Genomic DNA, 22,262 nt, shown 5'->3' with positions numbered 1-22,262 from the left:
CTTTATTTATTTATTTTTTTGAGGACAAGCAGTCATATTAAATTGATTTTTTCCAATGACAATTTAAGCTACAATTATAATTTTTAGGCCTAGACCAAAGCACAACTTTCTTTAGAATACGTAACAAAACATGAGCTGCAATAATTTTTCATAAAATCTAATAAATAATAGTATATAATATATATCCACACCGGAAGAGTAGTAATTGAAATTAGGTTGAAATGTGGAAATAGCAGAATCACAAGCTCACGTTGCTAGGCTTAGAGACCTTACTTTTATATTCATTGGTTATTAATCATCTTATATCAATGTGGGATCATAGGTATGAAAGCAACAATAATTCTATTAATCATGAAACTCACATTGAAATAGGATAGCACTCCATGTTAAGCTCAATGACAAGCATACATCAAGAAGCAATTCCTTTAACCACTAGTACTAAAAGAGACGGTACTACTAATTAATCACACCCAAAAACAAAACAACTACCCCATATGTATGAAATGTTGAGTTAACAAACTCAATTATTTTCCCAACTCTTTACACCCACATTCTTCACACACAACAAAGTAGCACGAAGCACATTCAAATCCAAGAAGTGTATACACATCTTTGTGGCGACAAACATCGCATCGCCTCTTGAGAGTGATATAAGTGAAAGTGAGAGAGTGATTAGGGTGAATTTCATGCATCTCAAATATCCTCCTAGTTTCACATTTCTGTAGCAACCAGATGCATTCTTCAAACACTCAGGGTGGAAAGATACATCGCATTCGTGACAGTGATATATCCATTGCTTGGGATACATTTCCACTTCACAAAACTCACAGTAGAAATCGGAGGGATGGTTTAGAGAGGCATCAGAGGTGAGCAACAACGCGTGCTTGTCCCATTCGAGATCCGTTATACTCTTAGGCAGTAGAGCCATGTAACTATAGAATCCATATTGACAGTCACCATCATCACAATGATAGTATTTCCCAGTGAGGAGTAGAGGCTTGCTGTGATGAGGGTGAGATGCATGTCTCACACTTGTTGGTAAAGATGCACACTTGATATCTATCTTCTCATCACATTCTTCACACTTATACCCCATCCCATTTGTGTAAGCATAGCACTGATCGCAAAGCCAATACGAGAGAGCATCCCGAGCCTTTGATTTAGGAAGTGCATAGAGTGTGAATTTATGGCTTTTATTAGGGCAGTCACCTTGTAGTTGGGAGTTGGGATGGAAAGTATTGGGTAAGAAGCATCAAATGGGGTGGATGAAATATGTGCAAGGATAATAAGTGCATTGATAGTATGGAGGGGAAGATATGGGTGTTACACATGCATCACATATCTTGGTTTCACTTACAGTTTGATCATCTTTTAAAACCAAACTAAGAGGATGGTCATGATATTTGAATATAAATGAATGATCACTTGGGATTGGGATATTGTTAACACCCTTTTCTCTCATCACAAAAGGAGTGATTAACTTGTTGTATACCTCATTTGCATCTAGTGGAAACTCAATCACATCTGAACCAATTCTAAAACCAAGATAATACACTTGTCAAATGGACCCATTACTAATGATATTGTATAATAACTAATGATATTGTATTTTGTGTAATTCTAAAATCATCATACATGAACTACAATTGGAAATAGAATTAAGATCTCTTAACAAGTGAAGCCATATAGAAAACTGGAAAGGTATAAATCTTACGAGTTATAACGTGGTTTGACCATGGATCCAACGCATTTGATATGGACGAAGAATCTGCAAGTACCACAATAATGCTTTACATCCAAACTCCCAACTATATTATGATCACTGCCATAACTACACACTCTATGCACTTCCTAAATCAAAGTCTAGGGATGCTATCTCGTATTGGCTTTGCGATCAGTGTAATGTTTACACAAATGGGATAGGGTATAAGTGTGAAGAATGTGGGACAAAGATAGATATCCAATGTGCATCTTTACCAACAAGTATTACACATCTACTTCACCCTTATCACAAGTCTCTACTCATTGAGGATTATTATCATTGCATTTATGATGACTGTAGATTTAGATTATTTACTTTCGAGGCTCTACTGCCTAAGAGTATAACAGATCGTGAGTGGGATAAGCACGCGTTGTTGTTCACCTCTAATGCCTCTCTAGACCATCCCTCTGATTTCTACTGCGAGTTTTGTGAAGTGGAAATGTATCCCAAGGATTTGATGTATCACTGTCGCGAATGCGATGTATCTTTCCACCCTAAGTGTGTGAAGAGTGCATCTGGCTGCTACAGAAATGTGAAACTAGGGGGGAGATTTGAGATGCATGGAATTCACCCTAATCACTCTCTCACTTTCACTTATATCACTCTCAAGAGGCGATGCGATCTTTGTCACTACAAGAATGTGTCTACATTTCTCGGATTTGAATGTGCTTCGTGCTACTTTGTTGCGTGTGAAGAATGTGGGGGTAAAGAGTTGGAAAAAAATTGAGTTTGTTAACTCAACATTTCATACATATGTAGTATTTGTTTTTGTTTTTGGGTGTGATTATTAGTATCTCTTTGAGTGGTGAAAAGAATTGCTTCTTTGATGTATGCTTTGTAATTGAGCTTAATCCTATGTCACTGTGAGTATCATTTAATACATGAATAATAAAATTATTGTTGCTTTGATACCTATGATCCTACATTGATATAAGATGATTGCTAACCATTGTATATAACCATATATCAAATGCAAAGTAAGGTCTCCGAGCTTAGCAGCGTTAGCTTGTGAGTCTGTGACCCAAGTGGGGGCTTTGAAATTATTGGATGTCGCCGAGCTTGTGCACTCGCTACTTTGAAATAAAACAATAAACGAATAATTATCTGATCAAAGCTAAAAACATTTAGACCATCATAGAGATTCAGGTATATAAAAGGAGATACAGTTACACTCAACAGAAATCATGTTTCTTTGCTAATATTTGGAGTCATAGGTGTCTAAAAAAGCCAGTTAAGACTAATGTTACCCAGCCAAATGAGGAGTGGGAATTGCGCCAAGGCGATGAAGAGCAGCAGATAATGATGCCTGGTCGAATCATAACCTGCAAACAGGACTCGTTTCAACGTCTTCACCAAGAAAATCCCCATGCCCAAACATGTCCATGGTAGCAGAAAGTAGTATGCATAGCTCCAAAAGATTCTCCCAAAGACAGCTAGGGACAATCCTGTGAAAGTGTATCCAGCATACGCCACCATGTCGAGGAAAGGTGCCTCCGCACTACCCAAGGTGGACAACGTCAATTTCAGCAGGCAGAATTGAAAAAACCAACCAACCACCCCCTTGGCAAACAGCCAGTTAAGAGCTTCGGGGCTAAACCTGCAGCATAAGCATATTACACCGAATGAGACAAACTATCCCCGCATAATCTCACTGTAGACGTGCAGTGAGTGACAGAATAGCAAAACTCAATGCTCAGTGTAAGCTCAAACAGAGAAATTTTTATGTAGCTATGAAATTAAGCAATAGACATTTAACATTTAGCAGTCTTGGTATTAGTTAAAACCTAAGATCATCTTCTTGTAAAAGTTTTGGAAACGAAGAAAATACTGCTTTAGATTCCACCATAAATAGGAAGGCGAATGAAGATTTTGTTTTGCCACAAATACCAATATGCACAAACAAATAATAAGCAGGCCTCCAAAAACCTTTCCGGACAACACACGAAAATACAGAAATGTTATCGACTAAATGAGTGACATGTTCAGGTACCAGTAAATCAAATCATTTCAAAAAGCATCTAAGAAGTACTGAAAGACAAGAAGCTCACTTAATGAGGCCAATTCTTATTCCGGGGTAGGCAGAAACAAGAACAGAATGCAAGGCATACAGAAAAAACTCACTTTCCATGGAGTCCTAATGATAGGCCAGCAAGAACCAAATAGGTACCAAATGCCATGAAAGGAATGTACAAGTCTGGAGCATTTATATCGTAAATAGGGGGCTTGTATGAGAGCCTGCCACCAACTGGCTCGGAGATTCTTGTCCAATGGCCCTAAATGAGATGAAAATAAGTTAAAGCGGTAATAGTTACTACTAAACTAATGACGTCATCATAAGGATTTCACAATTACAGACAATTGAACAGAAAAACATCGTTGAAGAACAAAATGGTTACCCGGTGTAGAAATGGGAAAAGAACGACCTTCAATTTGTTCTTCACATATTGATCATTGACTTGAAAATAATATTGCGGGTCAGAAAAGTACCTGCTAATCTGTTTCAGAACAATCAGAATATAAGATGAGAACTTATTAGAATGGAGTTGTCTTAGTACTATAAGCATTAACGGCATGCATCTTCAAGGCATCAACAGACTCATCTAAAGCCCACAAAAGACTTCATGCTCCATCACTACTCACATTGCTTTGCACATATTCAGAGCTCGATCCAAGAATCCTCTCTCCATAAGCACCCAGTCCACCTCTAATGAATCCCGAACTTGCCCCATAAAACGTATTCCCAAAAGGGTCTGCTGCTGCATTCGGTGGACGAGGCACACCAGGCTGTGGTCCAACATTATCATACATCTTCTCTCAAATCAATCAAAATCTACAAGAAAAATAAACACCTATCAATACTTTTCAGAGGCAAATCCATAAACTAAAAAGAACAACAAAATCAAGCATAAATACAGCAATGAGAATTTAATGAATCAATGAGCAAAGCAAGCTCCGTTTTCATCTCTTAGCATAATTTTAATTTACTAAAGAGGGCATCTACTAATACGAAGGATAAATAAAATCATTCAGGCTTAACCACCATATACTTTAAAGGATTGATTAATTCTGCACTTGTTTTTTCCATCTTAACCTTCAAATACTCTATACCATGCTTTATTAATCTATCCTCACTCAATGTAAAAGCCCCATAACTTCGTCCAATGGCATAATTTCTTTGCTTTTCAGCTTGAACAAAATGCACGTTAGATCTTAACATGATTGCTTCAATCAATCAACACGGCAAATTTTAGTTATCTAAAATACTAGCTTGATCCACTACAATGGGGAAAAACGAATAGTGCCAGCACAATTCAAGCACTGGGCTCCTAATTCCTAGTCACATTAACAATCTCAAAAACGCACAACCGAATTCCGTCGTGCAAAAATCCAAATCAAATTGAATCCAACACAAAAATGTGATTCAAACACGTCGAAACGAAATACACACATCCCTATCACAGATTCAAACAGAAATGAAGTAGTAAGTAAACGCGAAACCCACATCACACCAAAACCCTGGATCCGAACCCGGACCAATTTGGCTACGATTTAAGCCCCAACACATGTCCGATCTTTCAATATATTGGTTTATTGAACAGGAAGAGACAGAGAGAGAGAAGCTTACCGGAGACGGCGAAGGGAAAGGAAGAATGTATCGCCGGTAGAGAAGAGAAACCGAAACGACAGAGTTTTGATGAGAAAAAGAGTTAAGCCTTGGGCTTACATAATGGGCTTAGTATGTAGGATTGGGCCTTACCGGGGGAATAATAATTATTTTAATAATAATAAATTAAGATATTAGTATTCTTATTTTTTCACATTATTATTTAAATTAGTGTAGTTTATTAGTATTATTATTTCCAAAAAACTATATAAGAATAACATTTATTTTATTTAACTAAAATATATTTTTGAATGGTCCATGTGCACGGGAATGGGAGAAATAAATGGATAAATTTTGGAGTGGAAGGAGGAATCATCATTTATTTCATTCCTAATATTTGTCACACGCTTAATAGATTGTAAATGATTTTGCTTTGAGATGCATGTATATTTAATTTCATTTTTTCAAAAGTTTAATTACGTGCCGAATACAATTTATTAGTGGCGTTTTCCGAAAATGATTGGCAACTGAAATGGGGATGAACATTCAAATTAGGCATGCAATAACTCGATTGGTGATACATGTGTATCCAAATTAATATTATAGTGTACTAAAAGGAGAGGATACTTAATTTCCTTCTTTTAATATAATAAAGCAAATATTCAGCAAGGTAAAAGGAACATCTTTTTTACAAAAGAAACATTTCATGTGTCCAAAATAGATAATGAAATGACAAACACATGGAAATTTGCGGTTGTCAAATCGTCCGGACTGACCATCGAGTCGCAAAAGTGGACACGCCTTTGGTTTTTTGGGGAAGCAAAGGAAAATATTTCAACGATCACAACAATAATACCAAAGACGGCTAGATATTGTCTAAGTTCTTACACGCACAATGCACATCAATCATCTCTTATTTCGGTCACTCCGAATCTTAAATTTTTTTTCCCTCAAACACCATCATCACGGTGGAGGGTTAAGGCCGACCCCCAACCTGTCAATATCAAAAATCACGAAAGAAACATAAATCAATCAAGTCTAAAAGTGACTCGGTCCGCACAGGAGATACAAATCACAAGAGCTAACAAAGCTACAATGGTATCCCCACAGACCGGGTACTAACCATCTAACAAACGATAAAACTAACATAACAAGAAAATAAATACAAGGATGGTGACCAAGGGTTGGCCATCTCCAAAGGAAAAAATAAAAACCATAAATCAAAACCACGAGCCAAGTGTAGTAGTCATCCATCTCGATATCTGAATCTGAAGTTCGGATAGCCCAACTGATCCATCCTCACGAGCGACTTCAAATACCGAGGCGCTGAATCCGCATCAAAGAAAGTGATGGCAGGGGTCTGGACCCCCCTACCTGCCAGAAAATCGGCTGGTCGGTTGCCCTCTCTAAAGATGTGAGAGAACATAATTTTGTTCTCCGAACTCCGAATCTTAAATTATCTCTATAGTGTTGAGTCTTCCTTGATAAAAGATAAGCCAAACTTAATTTTGTTCTCTCGGTTGGGCAATGTTTCTTGGGGCACGTCTCCCTTCTGATGAGTTCTCTTTCTCTATAAGTTTGATAGACGACAAAACAAAGTTAGAAACCGAGAACGAAATATTGATTTATTTAATCTCCAACCATTTGACGATCTAGTGTTAATTAAGTGTTGTCAATGTCAACGTGAGCTTCGTACTGTTTATACTAATGGAGTAATGGTTAACACTCAAACAATTAATGGCTCACTATTTAAAATCATTATTTACGGGAACCCATATTTCAATCTATAGTGAAAGTTAGGTCGAAATAAAATATGCCAACACGTGATATCAATTAAATTTTAGTACACATAATTGAGTATCAATAATTAATTTTCTTATAACCACCGACGACATGGTGTCAAATAAATTTCATGCCGTGCATAATTCATATAAATATTAACACAATTAATGGTTTACAGTTCATGAGAATCATGACAAACATTAAAGTTAGAATCCTAGAAATATTTGTTGAAGTTTTATTAAGCATTTTGTCGAACACTTTGACCATTGTTGATATTAGCTCAACCCATTTGCCAAGATTTTTCAAAGAATATTAATGTAGATCATACGAAATAAAAAATAAAATGTATAATAATTTATTAAAATGAAAATTTTGTATATGATCTAATAAAAAATAAATCATTTTAAATGAATTTGCTATAAAAGGGTTGGCCCCTGTTATATCCATACTATATTAACAAACAACTACCGATGAGTGATTGTGATATCTCATGACAAGAACATGTGACACATAAATATGGGAACTTAAAGCCGAATTAAAAATTTGTTTTATTAAGAGTTTGTTGAAATTCTTGTAGCCCAATTATGAATTACCCATGCTATAAGGAAATATCAATGTTTGGTTGAAAGCAACCCAACACTTATCACTTGGTCTTACCATATCATCTTGTAGTGTTTATAGTACTTAAGTTAAATCTAATAATAAAAGAAATCATTTTATTATTATTTTGTGTTTTATCATGTCTTGTAAGGTAGAATAGTATTTTTTTTAAATGGATACTGATAAATATATGATAAAATATGCTTTATTGAGATGTTTAAGTTATAAGTATATATAATTATAATTAATTTCAATGTCCAAATATTTCTAAAAGTTCATTAATGTGATTAAAAAGTAAATATATAGAGAGATTCAAATGAGAATCTTCATTATCATCACATCACCTTAATTAATTTGTGACCCGTTTCTTAATATACATGTTCAATTTTTATTGAAACATAATTATAATTAAGTTGTGGCCCGTTTCTTAATTTATGTGTTCAATTGTTATTGAAACATAATTAATGGAACACTGTTATCATCAATAGAAAACCAATGAAACAACAAAATCCAAAATGAATATTGCTTCTACAAGGGACTTTGGTCCCCACATTTGGGTCCTGTCAAATTGTTAGTAGCATTAAATTTTATATTGGTCGATTTCAACTGTTTTGCAGCGATCAATTACTACCATACTATATATGGATATTCAAATTATAAATTAATCAATTTTCCATTTTAGGAACTAGAAAATTCCTATCCCTATATCTATAGGCCTCTATAATTTCACATGCTTTCTTTTCATTGTTCATGTTTTCAACGAAACAACATCGTTATTTTTTTTATAAACAGACATTTAACGTGGCAGGAATAACGTCTAGGTATGATACCTCGGCTGGCATATCAGATATAATTTCACCATAATTTTCACTCGGACATAATTTCAAACTCCATGATTTTTTCGGCTGAATTTTTAAAGTTAAAAGACAGACCAAAAATTCATTCAAATGTCATGATTTATTCAGCAATTTGCCCTTATAGAAATTAAATTAAGAAATTAGGAAAGAGGATAGATCACGAGTAGGGGTGGCAAATCGTGCGTGTCGGGTCGTTATCGTGTCGACACGATAACGACACGAACACGATAACAACAAACACGAACACGACCCGTTAAGAAAACCTCAAACACGAACACGAACACGACACGAAACCCTCAGACACGAACACGACACGAACCCATTAACGACACGAACCAATTCGGGTCAACACGACACGATAACAACACGTACACGAGATGACACGATAACGACTCGATAACAACACGACCTGATAACGGTTAAACCTATTAAAAATGAAAATAATAAGAATTAATAATATTAAAATATTATTTGTTAACGGATAACACGAACACGACACGAACACGACACGAACACGTATTGTTAACGGATAACACGAACCCGACACGAACACGACACGAACACGACACGAAATTTTCGTGTCCTTAACGGGTCGACCCGATAAGGATACGAACCCAATAAGCTCTGACCCAAACCCATTATTTTCGTGCCGGTTCGTGTCGTGTTATCGTGTCGTGTCAAAAATTGCCAGCCCTAATCACGAGCGTGTGAAATGTTACACACACTTAACATAAATGAACATGCATAGACCTAAGTATAATAAATAAAAAGTGGAGGAATAAATTACAAGACGACATAAATTACTATAAAAGGATAGCATATGGAAAAGCTATGCCCTTCTGCTTCCTCCACCTTGTGGCAAAATCGCATTAACATCGATCTCACTTACACATATCCTCTGCTTTTGGAGAGACCGAGAGAGAATGGCTGTGGGAGCGGAGGCGGCGGTGAGGGAGCTGAGAGCCACCTACGCCACCGGGAAGACGAAGAGTTTCGAGTGGCGGTTTTCGCAGCTGAAAGCTATACAGAAGATTGTCTCTCTTCACAACGAGGAAATAGTCGAAGCTTTGCGATCCGATCTCCAAAAACCGGAATTTGAAGCAGTTATTCATGAGGTAGGATTCATATTCATGTTCATGTTCATCATGTGTGTTTCTTCTTATATTGTTAATCTTGGTTGAATTAAGTTTAAAATTCTATCAATTTTAATGGTTGTAAACTTCAATAGTTTAACCCTATAGATGACTATATGTTTTTCTATAGAGGTTTAAAATTAATGGGACTTAAAAGATTTGGGATGATATTAGTGAAGAAAAGTTCGTAGTTGAAAAATAATTAGGAGATAAGTACTATATTTACTCTCTCTAGGTATCACCTAACCTAATTAAACACCACTTCACAATATTAAAATAATATTTACATCACCACCATCCTAGTTTTTGGGAAAATCTTACCATTTGCTAAAGAATGATACTTAAAAGCTAAGCAAGATGCATATGACATAATGTGGCTTTTAATTATTACGATTGAGATTGTTTTGTTGTATAAATGGATACGGCCACACATGATATGTGTATACTCCATATTTTATCTGTGGAATCATTTCTTTCTCTAAAAATTTTGCTGTATAAATGGATATGGCCACACATGATATGTGTATATATATTGTATTTGTGGTATCATTTCTTTCACAAATAGTACTACTATTTTTTATACTCCATCACCACCTATAGCTGTATACTTTTTCTAGAATTACAACCACCTATATTTATTGTTACTAGGTATACAATGATGCTTTTCAATAATTTCTGTTTGCGTACATATCGAGATGATAAAATTGATATTCATGTTATCTACTTGTAGATTTCAATAATATTCCGTGTTAAAATTGATGATTTATGATGATGACAAGAACTTGCATGTGCAGTCCATGCAAAATTTCATGTTTTAGTTATTTCCTCTACCGGACTCATTTAAAGTAAGATTTTTTATATTTTTATTTTTGTAAATTTATCATTTTAAAATTTTATATTCTTAAGCGGTGTTCGGTTTCCAAGAAAAATAATACCAAGATACTTACAATCTAGGATTAAGTTGTGAGATTATTTTAGTCATAGGAGGTTAGCTATGACTAATTATCCCATGATTATTCATCTAGGATTGAGTTGCCGGGTTGAATCTCATGAACCAAACACACTATAAATTTAATCTCGGATACAATCTTGCAAACCAAACATCCTCCTAGTAAACTCGATAATAGTAATATATTATTAGAACTTAGCACATAGGTCTCAAGTTCCGGATATTATCATTTTTGTTGTGATTAAATTTGTTCAAAAATAAAAGGAAGAATTATATCTGTATTCGTGGCATCAATAATTTAATATATTCGTGGCATCAATAATTTAATTATATTTATGATGTAGATTTCTGCAGTGTCAGCATCATGCAAATTGGCATTGAAGGAATTACATCGATGGATGAAGCCACAAAAGGTAGAGTAACATTCAATACACTTAATAATCAATAAATCATCTATTTTCTTTATTTTTATTTTTTCACCAGGCTTGCTTTGAATTATTTGTATTTTTGCAGGTGAAAACATCGTTAATTTCTTTCCCTTCATCAGCCAAAATCGTCCCAGAACCTTTCGGCGTAGTGTTAGTTATATCAGCTTGGAACTTTCCATTTCGTAAGTCCGAATCCGAATCCGAATCTTGACCCGTCTTATAGCTAATGGTCTTTACGGTCTCACACAAGACTCTTTATTTTATTTGACGCGACACTTAATTAATTACTAATTGTCCGTATTTTATTCCAATCTCATTTCATTCCTTTGATAATTAAGTGCTATCACTTGATCCGGTGGTCGGAGCCATCGCTGCCGGTAATGCTGTCGTCTTGAAGCCATCGGAGAGCTCCCCCGCCACGTCATCGCTGCTCGCGAAGCTCGTGGGCAAATACATGGACGCATCAGCGGTGAAAGTGGTGGAGGGGGCAGTGGCCGAAACCACTGCTTTGCTAGAACAAAAATGGGATAAGATATTGTACACAGGTAATGCTTGCTAAAATCTCCTATATAGTTTCACATTTTTTCATTTATCTTGTTTCTATATAAAACGATGCCTTTTGGTGATATTCAAAACGTCGTTGTTTAATTAAATAAGAAAAAAAGGAAAGAAAAAGAAGAAGGAAATGTACGTATCTTATAGAAACGGTGTTGTTTGAGCATCATCAAGAGACATTGTTTTATACACAGAATTTGATAATTAAGAAAATAAACTTTACAATTTGAGTATTATATTTCAAACCTAATGAGACTAATTAAAGCCGGACTAAATTTCATGATTTATTAATTTTAAACTTATCACACAAATTTACAGGAGGTGGCAAGGTGGGGCGAATCGTGCTAAGTGCTGCGGCGAAGCATCTTACACCAGTGATTTTGGAGCTTGGTGGGAAATGTCCAGTCGTAGTTGATTCCACAGTCAACTTAAAGGTACATTAATAATCCCCTATCTGAAATTAATTGTCCTACTTTGATTTGACATAAATTTTAAAAAATTGAAAAGATAATTAGTAGAAAATAGTAAAAGTGAAATAAAACATATTAGCATATTTAATGACAAGACTTATGAAGATTACATAGAGAATATAAATATAATTTCTTATAATGATGTAAATTTCTATACTTTGGTTGAAAAGGTGGCTGCAAGAAGAATAATTGGAGGCAAATGGTGCGCCAACAGTGGCCAAACCTGCATTGCCCCAGACTACATAATCACTACACAAGACTTCCTCCCACAACTGGTAATTACCAATCTAATCAAACCCTAATTTCATACATAAAATTTCTATATTCGATCCTTTAAAAATAATTCCCTTTTTTGTCATTCAGGTTCGTCCACCAAAACTAGTTCACTTCAACTACATTTTCTTTTTTTCACTCTCATTTATCAATTTTGCTTTAAAACTCGTCATCCTCAAATTCTTTACTTTTAGGGGACGGAAAAAGTATTAACTCACACTGTCATTGATATATTCAGGTAAATGCTCTATCGTCTCAATTGGATAAGTTCTTTGGAAAAGAACCTCTTCGGTCAAAGGAATTGTCAAGTATCGTCAACATCCACCATTTTAACCGCTTGTTAAAATTACTAGATGACGACGAGGTTTCAAGGAAGATCGTTCGGGGAGGTGAACGTGATCAATCCAGTCTGTAAGTTTTTGAAATTGACCCGAAAACCGAGCACTCAATCTTACCAACTGATGTGCGCTTCGTATCACAATCAAAACCCTCATGCATGTGCTGTTTATTTTTCAGCAAGATTGCTCCCACGATTATATCGGGCGTCTCGACCGATTCTCTCCTCATGGATGAAGAAATTTTCGGTCCTATACTTCCCATAATTACGGTAAAACATGCCATTTTATTCAATTCCCTCTTAATTAAAGTAGAACACATGATATTGAATATTGTATATCTTGGAATAATGAAGGTTGATAAGATTGAGGAGTGTGTTGGTGTGATCAATGCTAAAGAGAAGCCACTTGCTGCATATCTCTTTACAAATGACAAGAAATTGGAGGACAAGTTTGTTAGAAACATTTCAAGTGGTGCTATGATCATCAATGACACCGTTCTACACGTAAGTGATTTATTCCTCGGGTCGACGCAGAAAAAAATAATAGTATGGGCTCCCATTGAGCCTATTTGCTAATGTTCATCTATAAGGATTATATCAAGGTAAAAATATTTAGTACTTAAGGTCTATTCATAAAGGAAACGACAATTATATTTTTTTTGTTATGGGACCGTTGCGAATAAATTTTAAATTCATAATTTTTCCGAGTGATTTTTGAAGTTGTAAATACAGACTCGAGTTTGATCAAATTTTCATGGTTTTACAATTCGATTGCAGTTTTTTGAGGCGGGACTACCGTTCGGAGGCGTAGGTGGGAGTGGGATGGGAGCATATCATGGGAAGTTCTCATTTGATGCTTTTAGCCACAAAAAGGCTCTTCTAAAACGTGGCTTTGCCCTTGATATATCGGCAAGGTACCCACCGTACACTCCGGGAAAACGTCGTTTTCTCCGTGCGGTTGTACAAGGCAATCTTCTTGACATTATTCGATCATTATCTACTTGTTGGTAAAATTCTTCCATTTTTAGCTCAGGCTATGAATGGCTACTGCATTATTCTGATTCTGTAATACAAAGTATCAAATATTTTATTGATTTATGATAAATTTAATTATCTCATAATTGATTAACGTGACACAAAAATAAGTAAAACAATTAGTTATCTGGACACATTGCTATATAGTGACTCTAGACAATTACAATTACAATTACATAAAGAGAGAAAAAAAAGGCCTGAGATAGAGAATATTTCTGCAATTATGATTGGCAGACGTATTATGTAAACAATATATCCATACCATTAAATTTTTACTTGATGGAATATGTAAACAATATATCCATACCATTAAATTTTTACTTGATGGGATATTTTTTTCTATATTCGACACAGCATTTGCATATTTTGTATAGTTCTTACAAAATTCTTCTTCATTACAAGTAAAATAGAAAATTGCCAAATGCTACAAATTAAATTTTAGTACCCAATAGTGTACATGGGCTTTTTATGGATTTCTAGCCCATTAGTGTGGCGGGCCTTTGAATCCTTTGAGCTACGCCTACGTCTAAAGGAAAGAATTATTAGCTCTTTTCTCTCATTAATAATGGCTCAATTTATTATTTTTTTAGACGTCTCGTTTCAAATGTATCTGTCCATATGAAAACCGGGGCGCATTGTGTGTTGCGCCCGTACATATAATTTCGTTTTTCATTTTTTTTCTTTACATAATTGAGTTTAAACAAGTTCGCGATTATGGTTTTATAGTTTAAATAATCATTCATAATCTCTATACCTAGTTTTTTTAGACTTTATTAATGGGACGAATGAAGTATAAAATCTTTCAATTTAATAAAAAATTATCATTCAACAATTTACAATAAATTAACATATTTGTCGCCTTGTTTACTTATTTATTAGCACTTATGATGAGATTATCTCGTACAAGTTCCAATTAATATCAAATGTCCCTTTACGATTCACCAATCTTAAATTCGGTTGAAATATTAACACATGCAAAGTGATAGAATCTTATAATCATTACTATTATTCATATACCGATCAATAGAGATGTAATTGGATAATTTGGATTCATAATTGACGCCAATAAACTGGGAAAAGGCTTATTAATTAACTACAAACAACAAATCAACAAACAAAATAAAGTTAAATTAATTATTTGTCGTTATTTATAATATTGTTTTCAATCATGACTTATACCATCATGCTAACACAAGATAAACCCCTTACTAATATATTACTATTGAAATAATGATAACTTTTAAAATGGTTTCAACATAATTTATGAATGTAACATGAAGTAAAACCAAAAACTTTATATATTGAGCATTGTTTAGAGTCCAGCATGAATTCCTCTTTTCACAGTTTCCACTCGTTCAATTAGAGCATCCACAACCGTGCTCTTGCCAGCGGCACGGTTGTGGGCCCGGGCGGTACTATTCATGTCTGCTCTCTGGCAAGAGCACAACACCCACAACTGTGCTCTTCCGCAAGGACGAGCACAATTAATATAAAATTCAATTACACAAAAACATTTTCATAATACTAAAATTCATTAAAAAAACCACAATAAAAATAACAAATTACAAATAAAATAAAAAGACATAATTAAAATCCTAAAATTAAAAATTACATAATTAAAATACTAAAAATTAAAAATTACATAATTAAACTCCTAAAAATTAAAAATTACATAATTATTGGCTAATATAACCCGAGGAAGACTACGCATCCGGCGGCACCAACCCCAATTGTTTTTGGAGAGCCGCTTGGGTTGTCGTCGTTACCGGACATAGTGGTGTTGTAGGGTGTGAGAGGAAGATGAAAATGGATATGAGAGATTGATGATGAGAATTGTGTAGTGAAAGTGTGAATTTTTTGGAGTGAAATTGAGGGTATTTATAGATGAAAGTGTGTATTTTTGGGGTAAAAAAATAAAAAAAAAATTAAAAAGTGGGGAAAAACGGTTATAAACGGATATAATTTTTTGGGGAAGTGAATTTTTTTTTTTATTTTTTATCGATTTTTTTAATAAAAATCCGATTTTTTTTTAAAAAAAAATAAAAAAATGTTTGAAACCAACGGCTATGCCGTTGGCGAATGGGAGACCGCCACGTGTGCGTCCGCTGGCACGGACGTGCTCGATACATCGAGCAGCGCCGTGCCAGCGGCGCGGTTGCAGCGGTGGCGGTCCTTCGCCTTGCCGCTGGCACGGACGGCGGTGGCGCCAACCGCCACCGCTGCGGATGCTCTTATCTCTCTGATCTACATTTCGTCCTTCCATGTTGTTGTCTGACCAACGCTTTATGTAGACTTTTCCATATGTCACCTCAACTTCAATTTTCCCCTAAATTTGATCAAATGAGATTGATTGATAACTTCATAAATCATAATAGTATACTGTATATATCATTCAAAATTTAAAAATGTAGACCAAAGTGGTTTTACATGCATAGAGATATCTAGTTGAAAACAAAGAAAAATCCAGGGACCAAAATGAAAATTCCCCACACTACAGACCCCTCTAGTTAATTATAATAAAGATTGCAACACAGCTGTTGCAGTAATTATAAAATAAAAATAAATACCAAATGAAAACAAAAACATTTCCCCCAAAATAGAAGCTGCTTCACCCCCAAAGCATACTACAGTTTTTAGAGAGAGAAAGCACTACAATTTCCTCACCATTCTCCCCCCTCTCTCTTTCTCTCTCACGCACCAACACACACTCGCACACCACAATCTCAGCTCTCCACCTCACCAATCACAGAGACCCCACAAATCTCTTGCCCTTCCCTTAAACCTCAAACCCCCCCATAAATCTCTCCCCCAATTTTTCTCTTGAGCAATGCCAGCTTCCTCAGGTAACTCTTTATAAACTCCAAAATTCTACCTGAATTTGCGCCGATTTGTTGCAGGGGACTTCAGATTGATGTGTCTATTAAGTTTTCAGCGTCGATTGGTTAGCGGGTTTGTGAAATTTTGTAAACCCCCGTTCACGTTTTCTGTGCCCGTGACCTTTTTGTGAAATTGAAGTTTAGCTACTTGAAATTATTGGTGAAGCTGTAGGATGTTATGTGCGTCTGTGGAATGCAATTGCCCTTTTTTATGTGTTGCTAGCAAAATTAGGTTTTTTTACTTTTGTTTATTTACTAAAAATAAACGTTGCTCATGAAAATGTCCACAATTCGTGCGGGATTTATGTTAGGAAGGTGAAATTTGAGATTTTCATTCACGATCAGGATTTAATCATGAAATGAAATTGTCAGGATTTGAAAAGGTTTTATTTTTAGCCATTGCTATACTTGTGAATCCTGTAAAAATGAGTGCCATTCTATTTTCTTATTCTTTTTCCCTTTATGGTTGCATCTTGTTTAGAAGCAAGAGCAAGGTGGAGGAAGCGGAAAAGGGATAACTCAGTGGCGCGTAAGTCCAAGCAGAAAGAGCAGGATGATGACATACTTGACGATAATGATGACGATGATGACCCAGATCTGGATCCCCCGCAGAACCATCTGGAAAGTGAAGACGATCCGCAAATTCCTAATTCTGATAGGACAGCCCAGATAATAGGAGAGAAAGGGGATGAAAAGTTGGTTGCTGGTGGACTGAAGTTATGTGAGTTTCCAGTTGCGATCAAGAGGGAGATATATAGGCCCCACTCATCTGTCTTTCGAATTTTGGAATATGAGAGGGCTTCGAGATTTGGGGATACCAGAGCCCAAGGGCAGAGTGGAGTGCCAGTGTTGGAGAATATTTCTTATGGGCAGCTGCAGGCACTTTCTGCAGTGCCTCGAGACAATCCAGCTCTTTTAGGGGTTCCCTCAGAGGAGACTGCAAGTGGTAGTGGGGGTGGTTCGTATGTGATCACACCACCTAGGATAGTTGCAGGCTCTGGTGTTACTAAAAGGCTCGGGAGTGCAGGTCGTGTTCATGTTGTGCCAGTACATTCAGGTTGGTTGTGTGTGTATTCATTGTATTAACTTGAGTTTATTCCATTATTATGCCTGCAATTAATATCCCCAAGTTAATTCATTATGAAAGAGTTCCAGTTCTTACTGATTAATTGGATTGTTTACATTAATGAAGTTTGTTCAAAAAAGATTTTAGCATTCAAGTTTGCTTTAGGTATTCAGCAGTTTCGTTGGGTTTATGGTTTATGGTTTATGGTTTAAGGTTTAAGTGAAGTACTCAGCTATCTGAACCGAACATAATTTCATGTTTCAACAAGAATTTGTTGGTCGTCTCTTCTAGTTTATATGCTTTAAGATAGTTTGGTTAAATCAATATGGGACATGCACATCTTCAGATATGATGGTACTGGTGCTTAATATTCAAATTGTTTAAATAAATCCCCAAAATTTGCCTTTTTAAAAAAAATCACTTTTGTCGAGCATGATTTGGGAAAACTGTTCTCATATGTTCATTCTGGTTACTAATTGTAACTAGGCTATTCTGCTTTTATGGAAGTTAATTAGCTTAGTTAGTAGTTTTATGTTCATTTAAAATCATATGGTGTAGTTTCAATATGTCACTCTACATATAGAAAGCTTTCTCAATCTGCTTTGCTGGAATAGCTTATGTATGTGTATAAGTCATTATTCATCCTGCATTAATCGATGTTTTCTTATAAGGGACTGTATCTAATTTCTGATTCTTTGTTTTAATGCCATTAATTTTAAACAGAATGGTTTTCACCAAGTTCAGTGCATAGATTGGAAAGACAAGTGGTTCCACATTTCTTTTCTGGGAAATCCGCAGAACATACACCTGAAAAGTACATGGAGTGTCGGAATTTCATTGTTGCGAAGTATATGGAAAACCCTGAAAAGCACCTAGCAGTGGCTAACTGCCAGGGCCTAGTAGCTGGTATTGATAATGAGGACTTAACTCGAATTGTGAGGTTCCTGGATCATTGGGGGATTATCAACTATTGTGCAACTCCTCCTAAGCATGAGGCCCCAAAGGAGGGAGCTTACTTGTCTGTGGACTCAAATAATGAACTTCGCGTGCCTTTAGCTGCTTTGAAATCTATAGATAGCTTAATCAAGTTTGATAAGCCAAAATGTAGGCTGAAGGCAACTGATGTTTATCCAGAACTTGCACATCAGCAGGAAGAGGAATCCGACTTTGACAGTGCTATAAGAGAGCAATTATCCGAGCACCAATGCAACTGTTGCTCACGACCTATTTCTGCAGTGTACTACCAGTCACAGAAGGAGGTAAATGTGTTATCTTTTGCTGTTGGCATGTCATACACATTGCTTAAATATTAAATGCTGTGCTCTTTCCCTTATTTTCAGTGTCCTGCCATTCCATATAGCATTATGCCCATGGTACTGTAACCGTGATTTTGTGTGAGAAAATTCATGCCACCACATTAAAACTTTACTAGTAGGGATAATTTGTGTAATTGTTTGTAGCTTAACATATAATTATGGGAAACTGTACTTGACAATATGGAAACAAAAAGATTCATTGTTTCTAGACAGCAGGAAGGTGATCAGTCTTGTGTGTTGCTGACACTTGATCTTGACAGGTTGATGTGAGACTCTGTTTGGATTGCTATCAAGAGGGTGGATTCGTTGCTGGTCACTCTAGCCTTGATTTTATGAAAGAGAATTACACGAAAGATTATGGAGATCTGGATGGGGATAGTTGGTCTGACCAGGAAACATTGCTGCTGCTTGAGGGAATGCAGCTTTATAGTGAAAACTGGAATAAAATTGCCGAGCATGTTGGCTCCAAGTCAAAAGCACAGTGCATTCTCCATTTTGTCCGTCTTCCTCTGGATGGTGCTCCACTGGACAATATTGATGTTCCAAGCACATCTGGTTCATCGAGTTTTAGCAATCATGATGGTCATGGGAGATCAGAGCCAAATTCAAATGGTTGGGATCAATGTCTAAGTTATGTTTTCTGCACATATAAGATGGAGTTCTATGAATTAAGTTGGGCAATAACTTTTTGCACAGGTACCTGCTTGGAAGGAGAGGACACTGAAAATAAATTTCCTTTCTCAAGCTCTGGGAACCCGGTCATGTCTCTGGTATTGCTCATAAAGTTATACTTGTTTTTTATATTTCTTTTATGGTATGGTTATTGTGTCCGTTCCTGCCTTATCACCTCTGCCTTTTTTACTGCATGTGTGGGTTTTTATATTCTCCTAATCGTTTTAGTGTCTATTTGCCAAAACCATTTTGGGCTTATTTAAATGACAGAATTTTTTTTTATCATATCTCTCTTGTTTCTCTAAAAAAATATTGTCATTTTGTTATCTTTTCCTTGCACATCTTGGAGGTTCCTGATTGTTGGAATTACATTTATTTCTTAAGGACCTAATAGTGAAACTCTTAATGAAAACTGAAAGCATTAAGAACTGAAATTTTGTCGAGATTTTCATGTGATGGTAATGAAAACTTCTAAAATCTACCTAAACTTGTTTCCGGAAGTATCACAGCTATGCACTGTCCTGTCTGAAGCTCCACCTTTCATCCTTATGCTCATGTAGATGTGTTCTAAGTATGTCATAAGATGCTCAGAATTTCTTCTGCATACTGGCTTGTTTAAGCATGTCCTTGTAAGCAATCTGATGTTTTTTTTGTAGGTGGCGTTTATTGCTTCTGCATTGGGGCCAAGAGTGGCTGCAGCCTGTGCCCATGCATCTTTGGGTTCATTGTCTACGGAGAGTGGCAAGGAAGGGCATGCTGGAGGTATGATTATTCTAATAAAAAAGGTGTAGCTAATCTTTCGTTGGCCTTTGATTTCTCCTATTAATATTTCTACCGAATTTAATTCCGTGAAGGTCCTTTGAGCCAGCATGATGCTGAAGGTGCTACACTATCTGCTGAAAAAGTGATCTCTGCGGCCGAAGATGGTCTTGATGCAGCAGCCATGAAATCAAAACTTTTTGCTGATCATGAAGAGCGTGAAATCCAGCGGCTATCTGCTAATATCATAAACCATCAGGTACTGGCCCTGTAATGATTATGTAGAATCTTATGGTTGGTTTTTCTGAATGCTTTGGTTATGTTTATGTGGATTGTTTTGCTTGGTAGGACTTTAGTTGCTCTATGTGCTCAACTTAATTGTAATTCCTGCCCAAATTTCACCCTAATTTCCTGCTTCCATTGCTTTTAAAAGTAGCACAAGTAGATCAGGTTGTGGATTCTCACTTGAAACTGCTTCTTTCGTCTTACTTCTGATTAACTTCTATTCCTGCCACAATATTTTCTATATTCTGGCCAGTCCTTCTTCTTCATTACTTTCATATTTATGACCGTGATAGGATCTGAAATTTGCACTTCTATCACGGATTCAGTCTATTGATGTCTCATGATGCAATTTATGCTGACATGTGGTACTGCATTGATTGTTCTTTCAGTTGAAGAGATTGGAGCTAAAGTTGAAGCAGTTTGCAGAAATTGAAACCTTGCTAATGAGAGAATGTGAGCAGATGGAAAGGACAAGGCAGAGGATTGCTGCTGAATGCGGCCTCATGATGTCGGGACAGTTTGGTTCTGCTGGGGTGCAACGGCCAATGGGACTACCGGGTGTCAGTAATGCTGCTATGAACAATTCTGCAGGAAATAGTAGGCAGCAGCACGTTCAAGGCTCCCATCAACCTTTCGTTTCTGGATACGGAAATACCCAACCCATCCACCCCCACATGCCCCTGATGCAGCAACAGCAACATCAGCATCAACAACAGGGAATGTATGGCCTTGGTCCCAGGCTGCCCCTTTCAGCTATACATCCATCTTCTTCAGCCCCTAATGCCATGTTCAACCCAGCATCCAATTCTCAGCCTTCTCTCAGCCATCCTATGCTCAGACCACTATCCGGGACTAAATCTGGTTTAGGTTAGCCGGAGCATGATTACTACATATAAATATGTGCTTGGAGTTGGGTCATCTTGAGCTTAGGTGTACTGTTGCAAAAGAGTTGAAAGTGGAGAAAGAACGACGTTTCCTTTGAACATTTGATTTTATCTAGACGTGCATGCCCGGAATGGAGCGGGGCTAACCTGTATACAGCTTGGATGTGCAGACCACCTGACTTCCTCTACAGAGAATGGATCAACTGCTTGGATATGAAAAAAGACTTGAAATTTCAACTAATTTGATTGTGACCATCACTAATTAGACGAGGAAAGAAAGTGGGATTTTAGGAATGTACTATTCAGCTGTACAGATTATGTTGCAGGATACCATGAATCAATGAAATTGCATTTGATGGGTTTTAATTTTTAAATTTTGTAATTTTATATCCCTCATTATCTGAGTTTTTATAAGTTTACTATCTTTGGTGGTTCATAATTGTTTGACATAGTATTTGCTAAAGTGCAACTATTGAAAAATTGGAGCAGTTAACATATCAATGCAAAACAGTATATAATTCTCATTTTTCAGAAAAAAAAACTTGGGAGATAACTACAATGGATATAATAAATGCACAAAATACAAAATTATGCAACAGAAAATAAAATAAAACTAAAC

General features: G+C 36.1%; 3 protein-coding genes across 4 annotated transcripts; 2 read left to right on the top strand and 1 right to left on the bottom strand.

Annotated features, from left to right (window-relative positions):
- Positions 1-2,862: 2,862 nt before the first annotated feature.
- Positions 2,863-5,504, bottom strand: LOC121801796 (protein YIF1B-A-like). Its single transcript, XM_042201207.1, has 5 exons — positions 5,388-5,504; positions 4,403-4,592; positions 4,159-4,257; positions 3,884-4,035; positions 2,863-3,359 (listed from the first exon to the last, which is right to left on the bottom strand). The coding sequence occupies exons 2-5, from the start codon at positions 4,568-4,570 to the stop codon at positions 2,981-2,983; spliced, it is 798 nt and encodes a 265-aa protein (XP_042057141.1). The 5' UTR covers positions 4,571-4,592; positions 5,388-5,504; the 3' UTR covers positions 2,863-2,980.
- A 3,934-nt stretch (positions 5,505-9,438) lies between these two features.
- LOC121801869 (aldehyde dehydrogenase-like) lies at positions 9,439-13,871 on the top strand. Its single transcript, XM_042201313.1, has 10 exons — positions 9,439-9,720; positions 11,032-11,100; positions 11,201-11,297; positions 11,454-11,660; positions 11,989-12,104; positions 12,311-12,415; positions 12,652-12,824; positions 12,930-13,020; positions 13,105-13,254; positions 13,528-13,871. Exons 1-10 carry the CDS (start codon positions 9,529-9,531, stop codon positions 13,759-13,761), a joined length of 1,434 nt encoding a protein of 477 aa, XP_042057247.1. The 5' UTR covers positions 9,439-9,528; the 3' UTR covers positions 13,762-13,871.
- Positions 13,872-16,382: 2,511 nt separating this feature from the next.
- LOC121805319 (SWI/SNF complex subunit SWI3C-like) lies at positions 16,383-22,017 on the top strand. Of its 2 annotated transcripts, XM_042205127.1 has the most exons (8): positions 16,383-16,628; positions 17,143-17,718; positions 18,451-18,986; positions 19,304-19,655; positions 19,740-19,813; positions 20,372-20,477; positions 20,570-20,733; positions 21,149-22,017. In XM_042205127.1, the coding sequence occupies exons 1-8, from the start codon at positions 16,613-16,615 to the stop codon at positions 21,629-21,631; spliced, it is 2,307 nt and encodes a 768-aa protein (XP_042061061.1). In that variant the 5' UTR covers positions 16,383-16,612; the 3' UTR covers positions 21,632-22,017. The 2 variants fall into 2 exon arrangements, with proteins under 2 accessions (XP_042061061.1, XP_042061060.1); XM_042205126.1 differs by lacking the exon at positions 16,383-16,628 and having other exon boundaries at positions 17,124-17,718.
- The last annotated feature ends 245 nt before the right edge of the window (positions 22,018-22,262 follow it).

This window comes from Salvia splendens, chromosome 5 (assembly GCF_004379255.2).
Source record: "Salvia splendens isolate huo1 chromosome 5, SspV2, whole genome shotgun sequence".
NCBI lineage: Eukaryota > Viridiplantae > Streptophyta > Magnoliopsida > Lamiales > Lamiaceae > Salvia > Salvia splendens.
The sequence above is the reverse complement of the archived record's forward strand: the minus strand, read 5'-3'. Positions and strand labels throughout refer to the sequence as shown.

Coding starts and splice junctions, on each gene's coding strand:
- LOC121801869 (XM_042201313.1), top strand. CDS start 9,529: ATGGCTGTGGGAGCGGAGGCGGCGGTGAGGGAGCTGAGAGCCACCTAC. Junction 11,101..11,200: donor GATGGATGAAGCCACAAAAG/GTAGAGTAACAT, acceptor GTATTTTTGCAG/GTGAAAACATCGTTAATTTC. Junction 12,416..12,651: donor AAGACTTCCTCCCACAACTG/GTAATTACCAAT, acceptor TGATATATTCAG/GTAAATGCTCTATCGTCTCA.
- LOC121805319 (XM_042205126.1), top strand. CDS start 17,124: ATGGTTGCATCTTGTTTAGAAGCAAGAGCAAGGTGGAGGAAGCGGAAA. Junction 17,719..18,450: donor TGTTGTGCCAGTACATTCAG/GTTGGTTGTGTG, acceptor AATTTTAAACAG/AATGGTTTTCACCAAGTTCA. Junction 19,656..19,739: donor ATCAGAGCCAAATTCAAATG/GTTGGGATCAAT, acceptor CTTTTTGCACAG/GTACCTGCTTGGAAGGAGAG.
- LOC121801796 (XM_042201207.1), bottom strand. CDS start 4,570: ATGTATGATAATGTTGGACCACAGCCTGGTGTGCCTCGTCCACCGAAT. Junction 4,258..4,402: donor CTGAATATGTGCAAAGCAAT/GTGAGTAGTGAT, acceptor GTTCTGAAACAG/ATTAGCAGGTACTTTTCTGA. Junction 4,036..4,158: donor TTTTCCCATTTCTACACCGG/GTAACCATTTTG, acceptor CATCTCATTTAG/GGCCATTGGACAAGAATCTC.